The following is an 11476-nucleotide window of genomic DNA, read 5'->3' as shown; positions in this document are numbered from 1 at the left end:
GGCGTTTCACCTCCCTAACCACATGGATAAGGATTGATCGATCATCCTCATGAGATGTGGTTAGCTTAATAACAATGACACAATCAGTCTCCACAATAATCGACGAAGAAGAATATTGAAGCGCTAACTCGATGCCCTCCTTGCATGCCACAAGCTCAACTTCCAAAGGTTCTGTGCAGTGTAACAGAGATCTGTATGAAGTGACAGTCCCTTTACCGTTGTTGTTATTATCGCGCAGCACCATACCAATACCAGCACCTTCATCATGAGTAGCAAACAAACTGTCAAAATTGAGCTTGTGCCAACCAGGAGGCAGGCGTACCCACCCATTGGTCACTGTATCCTTCAAGATTTGTCACGTTTCAGTTTTTGGACCTTCTCCATGGATAGCCCGAGGACTTGTTTCCCCTTCACCACGTCCGGACATGAAACTTGCTGGATCAAAATCAAGGATCGGGCATAACTCTCCAGAAATCTCTGGGACGCCTCCACCGGTGGCATCGGCTTGTGATGCACAAAATTCATCTAAGAAAAACCACAAAATTCATCTCGTGGATAGCCCATCATCCAATCAGTCACCTCCATAATATCGTTCCAAGATAATAGATTTTAGCATTTAGTATTGTAGAGATAAGTAATACTGGCAATTTTCTACTATTTAGAACTTGCCGCACGGTGCATCCCCGTTCCTTGTTCATCCCAGCACCTGAGCTAAAAACTATACGCTCCCCAAGATCGTCCCGGCCCAGCGAGCACGGCGGCAGCTGCGTGCCCAGCTTTCTGATAAAGATCGTGGGCGCTGCTAACGAAAGGGGAAAGATACGTCGCCCACGGTGATGATTAACATAATTATTAGCAGGAAGATGACCCATGCTGCTGCTGCTGCTGCTGCGCTGCATGCCCCTCTCGATCCGTCAGAGAACACGAAGCGCTCCCATGCCATCGCCCGGTTTTTTAATCCTGCCCTCATGATTCGATCCCCCCTGCCTGCTCCCTTTTGCCGGGCCACTCACGTGCGCTCGTCAAACCGCTGTCCCGCGGGTCCAAACGCGAGTCCTCGCACTCGCAGTCGCAGCTAGCTCTCGCCGTTGTCACTCGCCTCGCACACCACTCACTCAGCTCCTCCACACAGCTCTGCTGGATCTGTTGGTATAAAGCATCGTTGCCGTCGTGGGTCTCCGGCTGCTGGTCCTAGCGGTGCTTGCCTGGGGTTGTTTCTTGATTGTGGGCAGAGGGATGGAGCTGGGGCTGAGCCTGGGGGAGGTGGCCGTGGCGGACGCCGGGAAGGCAGCGCCGGAGCTGGGTCTTGGGCTTGGCGTCGGGGTTGGCGCGGGCAGGAGAGAGGAGGGCGGGACGGGGAGCAGGGTGGCGGGGGCGGGGGCGGGAGCGGGAGCGAGGTGGTGGGCGGCGGCCTCGCCGGAGCCGGCGGTGCGGCTCAGCCTCGTGTCCAGCCTCGGGCTCCAGTGGCCGCCTTCCTGGAGCGGTGAGTGGCGCAGCCGCAGGATGCGCGTGCGCGCGTGGTCTCTTGTTCCTTTGGCTGCTCTGGTTTCCTTGTTTGCGTGCCGGGTGATTTCGTGACCGCGGCGTTCTTCTTTCTTGGCAGGGCGTTCGGAAGCGCCGGCGCGCGGGTTCGATGTGAACCGGGCGCCGTCGGTGGCGGCGGGCGCTTTGGCGTTGGAGGAAGACCCGGCCACGGCGGCCTTGTCGTCGTCGCCCAACGACAGCGCGGGCTCCTTCCCGTTGGACCTCGGCCGCCGTGTCCGCGCTGAGGGCGCGGCGCAGGCCGGCGGCGAGCGGTCGTCCTCGCGCGCGAGCGACGAAGACGAGGGCGCGTCCGCGCGCAAGAAGCTGCGCCTCTCTAAGGAGCAATCCGCGTTCCTGGAGGGGAGCTTCAAGGAGCACAGCACCCTTAACCCCGTAAGGATCCATGATAACTTAGACCTTTTTTTTATCTTAATGTGTTCCTACCTCGTTCTTGGTCTTGACGTTGACGAACCTTGTCGCCGGCGATGAGCAGAAGCAGAAGGCGGCGCTGGCGAGGCATCTCAACCTCCGGCCGCGCCAGGTGGAAGTCTGGTTCCAGAACCGCCGCGCCAGGTGCTTTGCACAGAAAATCTCCCCTCCTAATCCTCGGCTAAAACCCTCTCCAGCCAGCCACGGAGCTCAGCTAACCTTCTCTTCCCCGGCGACGCGCGCAGGACGAAGCTGAAGCAGACGGAGGTGGACTGCGAGTACCTGAAGCGGTGCTGCGAGACGCTGACGGAGGAGAACCGGCGGCTGCACAAGGAGATCGCCGAGCTGCGCGCGCTCAAGACGGCGCAGCCCTTCTACATGCACCTCCCAGCCACCACCCTCTCCATGTGCCCCTCCTGCGAGCGCGTCGCCTCTAACACGTCCGCCTCCACCTCGGCGCCCGCATCGTCCGCGCCGCCGGCCACAACCACCGCCGCCGCCGTCGCTGCGCCCGCGCTCGAGCACCGGCCTTCGTCGTTCGCCGCGCTGTTCGCGTCCACCCGCAGCTTCTCGCTGGCCTCCCAGCCGCGGCCGCCGGCACCGGCGAGCAACTGCTTGTAAATACACACGCGGGCGCCGTCCGTCCCTGGCCTCCGTTGGTTGGTTCTCGTGAGAATTTTTGGGGCTTCCGAGGCCGTCCGTCGCCGTTGCGTGGACGGCTGGGATGCGAGAAATGGAGGTTGCTGGGATAGAGTTAACCTTGATTTGTTCTCTGTTTATTTTTTAAGAACAAGGAGTGTTCACGTTAGCACGAATGGATCGATTCAGGGTTTAATGCTCTGTTTGGCAGCTCAATCAGATTTTAAATTTATAAACTAATATAAAGTGATTTAAATATCTATTTTTAAATTAAAAAGGAACAAAATAACTCACTCAAAAATCGTAGTGTACACATGCCTCCACTATTTATGAAGTGCAATTGCTTCGCTGCTCTCGGTTCGTACTGGGGCGCAGATTTGCGAAATTATGGCGCCGCACGAGTTCCCAAGTAATGAAATTTTCTGGAGATTTTACTTACGTACGCCACGCCGGTGCGTGGCAGTTTGCTTTTGCGATTTGCATAGACTCGGTGTTGTTCACTTCACGGGATAGAACTCCGGACTTTGTGAGGTCTGAGTTGTGTCTGTACTGAGTAAGGAGTACTGGCAGGATTTTACTTATTACATGAAACAGCAAGGCCTGTGTTAAAAAGTTTATGGAAACTTTTGCAAATTCTTGGGGTCTGTTTGTACGGAGAGAAACGTTTTAGATTCCCGTCAGAATCAGTGAAATTTTTGCTAAGTGGTGTTTTTGACAAGTAATTTGAATCTGAAACATAAGAAATATTTCTATTTTTTGCACTGCGAGAGAGAAATGGATAAAAAGTGATTTATTTTGTTTCTGAATTACTTACTTCTCATTTTTAACTATCATCTTCTCTCGAGAGTTAGAATCAATCAGACTAGCTAAACAATTGCACATTATGATTTTTTAGTTCACAAGAGAAATATTTACAGGGATAAATTAGAACCAAAACGTTTATGAAAAAAATCTGAAATCCTATCAAACAAGCCCAAAGACACGATGAGGAAGGTGAGCATTACAAACAGTATAAATATACTTTCAAATGCATTCCCCAAATTGAATTATGGGAACATCTATTCATTGTTCAACTACTGACAAGGTTTAGGGTTTGTGGAGGAGTTGGGGGTCTTAGAGATTCATCGGTGCCGCTTATAGGGAGGACGGGGAGGCAGTGGCCCAGCGTGATGTTGTCGGAGTCACGAGTGAGGAAGCCGAGTTGACAGTAAAGGACAACAAAATAGAGAGGTTAGGATGCGGGGTAGAGAGAGAAACTGTAGCAGAAGGTACAAGAAAGTTGTTAGGCATTAGATCTCCAAACAATCAAAGATTCATGGGATTGACATGTAGCCGATTATACTTTCAAGTGAGTTTCTGATTAACAGTTATGTTTAAGGGGCCTAACCGCCTTATAATAAGTTATAAATGAGGGCCCATTCATCTCATCCAATTCATTCACAATCCATTCTACATTTGACAGGTCACATTTCCACTAATATAAGTGGTGGAGAAGTTCCTCATGTCATTTAGTTGATGGTAGGGTTTTTTTACCGTTAAATAAAATTTACCAGAGGTTACCGTTAAACATAATTTATCGGATATACCACACAAAATTCAAATAAAATTTTGATAAACATGGTAAATTTTTATCTACCGGGATTCACCGATAGACCCGGTAAACTAGGTTTATCAAGAGCGGTCGTACGTGGTCTCGTCGTTGTTGCTAGGGCTACAAAGAGATGGCAGTGACAAAGATTGATAGCCAGTCATAATGAATCAACCTATAGTTCAAAATATTCCTTAATTAAATAATATGTTGAAAAATTAATTCCGTGTGAGATCCAACACGTCCACACCTATTTGAACATGGGGTCCACCTGGCAACTAGTTGGCATGGGCAGTTCCGCTCGAACAGGGAAGTTATTCCTCAACGGTTGCCTCGTGCGATTAAGATGGTAGTTATCTCTTCTGAGAGCAGTTTTGCACCATTCCAAAGACAACTTCCATCACAAAGGGACATGACACTTCGCTAAACATTATCACCAACTGCCTTGGGCACAAGTATAAATTTATGGACACAGTGGCGGAACTTGGGCCAAATGTCAACAAGGGTCGCTGAAGCTAACTGGGCTGAAGGGGGTGAACTCAAGAAATTGACAAATTGGGCTCAAAATGAACTACGAAATGCAAAAAAACTGTTAGGATAGGGGGGCTATGACCCACCTTGGTCATCACAAAGCTCCACCCTTGCATGGATGGCGCGCCACCAAGAACAATCGGCTTCATCCACCATCAATTTGAACACTCTCAAGTTCCTTTATTTATTCATCCAATACTCTGTAATAAGCCTTCTACGCTCATGTAACTCAATTTGTCACATGCATTTTGGAGTGATCAGCATGGATAGGAACCCAAGTTTTGACTCTTGACCGGTAGTGTTAGATAAAGCAAATGTGCGTCACAAAACAAAAAGGGGTACCTTTTTGTTACAGATTAATGCCTAGTGCGACGAGGGAGGCGAAGATGAGGGTGATGAATAGGGCAGGAGCGACAACAGGTCCATGGCTAGCGCAATAAGAAGGGCGACGGCAGCAGGGACAATGGTTGCAAGTCGCAACGAGGGGAGCGACGGTGGGGTGCGGTGAAGACGATGACAGGTTGTATTGGTATGGATCGAATCACTCCCAACCAGATAAGCTGGTCCAACACGTCAGCAGCTCGTGTGGAAGGAGCACAAGGGCCATGTCATCCTGCATATGGGACGCACATGTACATTAGAAGTAAATTGGTTAAGGGTGGGTTTTTTGGAAACATTAGTACCACGATACCTAGGGTTATGTGACACTAACCATAAAATTCAGGGTTTTATGACACTAGGGCCACAAAACCTAGGGTTTTGCAAAATTTACTCTATACAAAAATACATCTACTCTATAACCTAGTATTACCTTCTATCTATCGGACATTATTGTCCAGCCACCATGCTCCTCCCCTCTACCGATGGTCGTCTCTAGCCTCTATAGAAACCATGTCCAGTTATCAAAGTCCTCTTTGCCAACCATCCCAAATGCTATTGGGAATAGATTGTTGTTTACATCCCTTACAGTAGTTGCTAGAACTTGGACACCATTAGAGAGCTTCACAAAGCAACCATCAATGACTGCAAAAGAAAAAAGATGAGAAAAATAGGACACTTGCATATGACGTGATGCTATGAATTGACAAAGCATGCTCGACAATTGAGAAACTTACTTAGGAAAGGCCTACAACCATTAATAAAGCCTTGCCTTTAAGCATTTAAGCAAATGAAGAGACCATAGAACCTTGAAAGTGTGCTCACTTCCAACATGTGAACCTCGTGTGATGAATGGACAAAATGATGGTCCATTGCATTTTACATTCACCCTATCAGGATCATTCCTTGTATAGCCATAATTCCTTCCCTGCATAATGTGATAGGATTTCAACTCCCTTCTGTACTGGTGGACATCAGTGAAGCACATGCCCTCACATAACTACGTCTGGTTCATCATGTTCTCCTTAGAAAAATAAATCCTCCTGTTAGCTCCCCTCTTCTCTCTTCTTCCCCTCTTCCTCTGCTTAGCTTCTCTATCAAGGTTCTGCCCCTCATCATTGCTTTCACACTCAACAACACTAGCCCCACCATTGTCACTAGGAAGGTCAGAAAAGTACCAACGGCTCAATTTGGGAAGACCCAACACCATCTCCACTAGCCTTTCTTCATGTGTTGGCACTCTTCTTCTTCGTAGCCTTTGATGATGGGCCCATACCCCTTGGTCCAAATCATCATCACCTACTACCTTAGGCTCCTCTACCACAACAGAAAGAGCGGTCTAATCAATAGGAGCAACATACAAATCTCGATATTGGTGTCACCTTCATAATGTTTCTTAGGATCATCTCTCTATCTCTTCATCTCCTGCAGTTGCTGAATGTAATCAAGCTTATCTTGTTGAAGTTCCACATCATCATCGATGTCATCTTCTTTATCACCATCCACTAAAAACATTGCATTGTCACCTTGTTCTCGCTAGGAGTCAACATCAAAGGGGTCAAAATGCTCAAAAGCTTCCTTTACCCTATCTTGATTAGCATGTTTCTCTACTTCAATAGTACTTGTACATACCAAATCACTAGCAGCACCAACCGCATTCCCTACTGCTACATTATTGGATACTAACTTTTTCTCAAAGAGATGTATGTCTGGCCTTTTTATGATATCATTCTCCCTCAGCATGTCCTCGCAAGAATTATTACCCTCGATGCTTGTCATGGATGCACGAGAATAACATCCAGGCATGGCAAAATATATCTCATCGCCCTCGGTGTGCCCGAGCTTCTCCACTAACTATGTAAGGCTAAAAAAATCTAATGAGATCTCTGTCCATAGGCTCCTCGACAACCTTGGCTCTAGAACCATGATCGTGTTTGAAGAACCGTAGATTCCACACCTCATCAGCCATCCTACCAAAAGATATAAATGTTGATAAATTAGATCAATACATGAACAATTACAAGCATTGGATCACCAAGTCATGATGCAGCAAGTGTGTTCAAGTCTGTCTTAAGTACATGCATGGTTTTCAGGAATTTTGCATCAATTTTAATTCAAATCCATTCAATTGGCCCAAAAGTGCATACTAAAAATCAAAACATGATGTTATCCTAAAATTGCACCCCCAACAACTCAATATCCTGAAATTGAACCCTCAACAACACTGCAACACTACCCATCGCTAATATCAATCTGTCACCATACTATCAATCTGCTTGTATTCTTCAACAGAACGTGATCACCGTAACGAGGAAACTACCCACCATGCACCCGAACATATCAAATTCAACAATTTTGCAGCCGAGCATGGGACAGAAGATGGTCTGAATACCTGGCTGTCGGTGGGGGAAGAGGGGTGGCAAGAAAGGCAACACGGTTGTTGGATCAAAGATCGCAGCGATGTGAGCGAGGTTGGGGCGGTGCTCGCTTCTGGCAATCATGGAGAGCCTTCTATGCTCGCAAATGGAAAATGAAACTGTCACCCTGGGAGTCCGTGACCTGATTTGTCGATCTATTCCTAACCAATCAATTCTAACGTGTATTAGCATGGACACACCAGCAACTCGTGTGGAAGGAGCACAAGGGCCATACCATCCTGCATATGGGACCCACATGTAAGGTTAGAAGCAAATTGGTTAAGGATGAGGTTTTTAGAAATATTAGCACTACGATACCTGGTTTTATGTGACACTGACCATAAAACCCAGGGTTTTGTGACACTAGGGCCACAAAACCCAGGGTTTTGCGAACTTTACTCAAAATTATACAATCACTTTCACACTGCATTGGTTTTATAGCTACAAGTGATATATACGTGAGCAAACAACGTCAAAATTTAATTTTAAGGAACAAAGCAAAATAAAATACATCTTACATAGTTGAGTAAAATTCACAAAACTATAACTATTTGTACCTTTGTAACGTAAAACTATAACTTCTAAGATTTATTTCACAAAATTACAACTACTTATGCCTTTAGTAATGCAAAACTATAATTTTTTGGCTTAGTCCCACCCGTAAGCCACACATTACTTATTTTCCCATTGTGCTAAAAATGTGTGTATTGACGGGTGAGACCAGATCAAAAAGTTATGGTTTTGCGTTATTAAAGGCATACTTAATTATTATTTTATAAAATAAATCTCAGAAGTTGTAGTTTTACATTACAAAAATACAAATAATTATAAGTTTGTAAAATTTACTTGGATAGAGGGAGTTTCAAATTGGAGATTTACCTGAAATCAAGATCTTGAGGCTCGAATAATGGCTGTGATCAAGTGGTCATGGATTGGGCCACTCCTTAATTTAGTCGACAGGTGATTAAGCTGTGTGACTTGACACTTGAGATCTGCCTAGCAAATAAAGATACTCTTGTTAAGCATGTCCGTGCTTTATTACCGATAATGACTAGACATGTGTAGGGCTGACCAGTGACCAGTAGACAAAGCTTTCTCAAGAGCCCAATTTATTACTCCTTACAGATGAGAGAAGAGCACTGCCGCACAGTTTGTCCCCTACAAGCTGCCTTTCAAAATCCTTTCTTGATAGCTGCTTTGTCACTGTAGAAAGGTTCAGCACTGAAGGACTCTGCACAGTGCACGGGTACCTGTTCTCACCTTCCTATCCTTTTGTTTATGAAAGAGACTACTGTGGCCATAAAAAGTAAAAGGTTGATGATTATTTTCCGAGTGTTTGAAACCAACTCGTTTTCGATCGCCATTCCATTCGTCTCTTTGGTCGATATGCAGCTATTTATATATGGCTTGAGGTGGTTTGGGTTGTTCCAAAAAACTTAGATGATGACTGAAAAATAAGATGGTTTTAAACACTTGAGAAATAGCCACGAGAAATCCTGAGTTCCTCATTTCATAAATCGTTTTGAAAGTATACGAAATCCGCCGTCAGACAGCCCAGAACAAACGCTTTTTTCACACGAGCTACCTCTACCAAATCATTCCCGGAAAATCCTTGCCTATCGAAACCGATGCTTTTCACAGAACCGGGCGTGTAATTGGTGCAACACCTGTTGGCATACGATGGCTGGCAGTGATCGGTTAACACCATCACATACAGGCATCGCCCGGCATGGTGATGAGCAGCGAAGACGACGCCGAGCATGGGGGGGACCCTTGCTGCACCGCGAGCAGACTAGACTCGCTGTGAAGCTGCATGATTGCATCGATCTTGTCTGTCTCGCTCTCAGAGACTTGCCTGTCCTCCGGTGTGTTCCCCCTCCCTACCACCGTCTGTGACGCCCACTCGCCTCTGCCTGCGGCCGCATGAACCCTCCTTGTGTCCATCATCGCATTGTCTTCTGGCTGGTCTTGGAGCTGGCTGTTTGAGTTGGACCCTCCTGTTCTCCCTTTTTTTCACTCATTCTCTGCCTCTCTGGGGTCAGGGGAATTGGCTCTTAGTTAGCACTTCTTGTCTCTGCATTGCATCAAGTTAACAAAATTACAAAATCAGTGAGGCATTGAGCAGTATAGGAGAATAAAATCTGAGAGTAACGAATACATGAAGAGCATTTGCAATTGTTATTCGTTGAGAATATTCAGATCAAGGGGCATGTGATGCTCAATTCATACCAACAGAATATCTTCTAACGCCGAACAAAGTTCTAAGTGTTCGTGGAAACGAAATTTTTGCTTGCAGCTACATGCCTCTTGCAGCACGATGAGCTGCAACTGCACTGTACCTATCGTGTACGGTGAATCCATAATAATATAATACAATATGTGGCAGAAAAGGAAAAAGAATAAACGAAATGATTGATTGAAACATCCTTGGATCATGACTCTAGCAATGACAAATGGCGACCAGGAGCCAACCTTTTGTCCCCAGTAGCTAGTACACAGACCAGGCAAGTTGCCAGTCACAAAATTGTGGTAGGTCCCCCTCGTGGCATGGGGACCTTAGAAAAAAAAGGCAAACATTCTTATCACATCTAATCCATGCCCTCGATATGTTAGATTTGTGTAAAATATCCCAATACAAAAGGTTACATAAGCTTAGAAAAGCAGCGTAAGCATGCGTTGACACTCAGTCTTAAACTTCGTCAAAATTCCAATTTCTCGGTGTACTGTAGTCTGTAGTCATTTGAAACTACTAGTGAAAACACCAGATGAATTTGCACAAATTTACTGCAAATTTTGCGTACAATTCTTGCGATCAAATCTGCCTCGCTTCGTTGTTCGCACCGGCTACTAATTTGATCGGGGCACTGACTTTATTGTATCAGTAAGGTGGAGACTTGATTAAGGTCAATGGATCATGGATGATGAAATGCAGTGTGAAAGTCTACCCTGGCTATCTGCACAGAAGTCGTGCACTGACTCTGCTGCATTGACCGTTCGCTGAAGCCTGAATCTAGTTTCCAGAAACCCAGGCACGATTGTTCAGTGCGATGAGCGAATCAGCACAGCGTTGCTCGTTGATGTTTCCTGGAAAGAATGCATCATTTGGGCGAAGCATTTTGTTCAGTGCAGCTAAAAGCTTTGAGGGTCATTTGATGAGAAAACGCTTCTGAGGTCAACGTAGGATTGTGACTTGAAACGGCCGGTCAGCTTCCACTTGACAAATTAACTGCGTTTGCCTCCTTTCCAGTGCATGGGCTGCAGTGCCTAGCATACTGAATGTTCATGCAAAGATTTCTGGAGGCAGATTGGGGTTCTATGTCAATCAAAATGAGATCTTTGAAGACTTAGGCCGATTCCAGCAGTGACTGCAAAATACTGTGCTGTCATCACTGCTCACGTTTTTACCGATCGGGAGGACGGACGAGCACTCCAGCAGAGACGGCAACTAGTGGCACAGTGATACGGAGGGCTCCAAGCGGCAGCAAAGGTAGCCTTCATTACATAGAGTATGCACGTGGGTTCGAATAGAGAAGAAGAGTAATAATAGGTAAAAATTAGAATAGCTGTTAAAGATAAAAAAAAAAAAATGATACTGTAATAGTGTTAAATTTTAAAGTATCTGCCGGAGATGATCTTAATAAAAACTGTTGTCTGTGAAGATGACAATTTCAACAACTTTACTGTATTATGCAGTATCACCACGGAAGGAACGAGTAGAACTGAAATCCAGGCCTCCAGAGGATGCAAAACGCAAACGATTATTCTCTACAGGGCAGCCGGCAATTTAGCATGACTGGAAAAGATGGACATAATTCTGCTTGAATGAAGTATCAGGAGCTAGAGTTCATGCAAGAGCCGCAACAAACATATATACAAAGGAACAACTTAAGTACAGCTCGACTATGCCACTCTTGAAACTGCATCATCAGAGCACGGTAGATGCAGGAGTGTTCTAAACCACCTTCAGGTA

At 46.0% G+C, this 11476-nt stretch overlaps 1 protein-coding gene across 1 annotated transcript; it reads left to right on the top strand.

The window, feature by feature from the left end:
• Positions 1-694: 694 nt before the first annotated feature.
• LOC133894887 (homeobox-leucine zipper protein HOX27-like) lies at positions 695-2958 on the top strand. The gene is made up of 4 exons (XM_062335071.1): positions 695-1483; positions 1604-1917; positions 2018-2097; positions 2199-2958. The coding sequence occupies exons 1-4, from the start codon at positions 1237-1239 to the stop codon at positions 2572-2574; spliced, it is 1017 nt and encodes a 338-aa protein (XP_062191055.1). The 5' UTR covers positions 695-1236; the 3' UTR covers positions 2575-2958.
• The last annotated feature ends 8518 nt before the right edge of the window (positions 2959-11476 follow it).

The sequence above is a fragment of the Phragmites australis genome, chromosome 16 (assembly GCF_958298935.1).
Source record: "Phragmites australis chromosome 16, lpPhrAust1.1, whole genome shotgun sequence".
NCBI lineage: Eukaryota > Viridiplantae > Streptophyta > Magnoliopsida > Poales > Poaceae > Phragmites > Phragmites australis.
The sequence above is the reverse complement of the archived record's forward strand: the minus strand, read 5'-3'. Positions and strand labels throughout refer to the sequence as shown.

Coding starts and splice junctions, on each gene's coding strand:
- LOC133894887 (XM_062335071.1), top strand. CDS start 1,237: ATGGAGCTGGGGCTGAGCCTGGGGGAGGTGGCCGTGGCGGACGCCGGG. Junction 1,484..1,603: donor GTGGCCGCCTTCCTGGAGCG/GTGAGTGGCGCA, acceptor CTTTCTTGGCAG/GGCGTTCGGAAGCGCCGGCG. Junction 1,918..2,017: donor AGCACAGCACCCTTAACCCC/GTAAGGATCCAT, acceptor GGCGATGAGCAG/AAGCAGAAGGCGGCGCTGGC.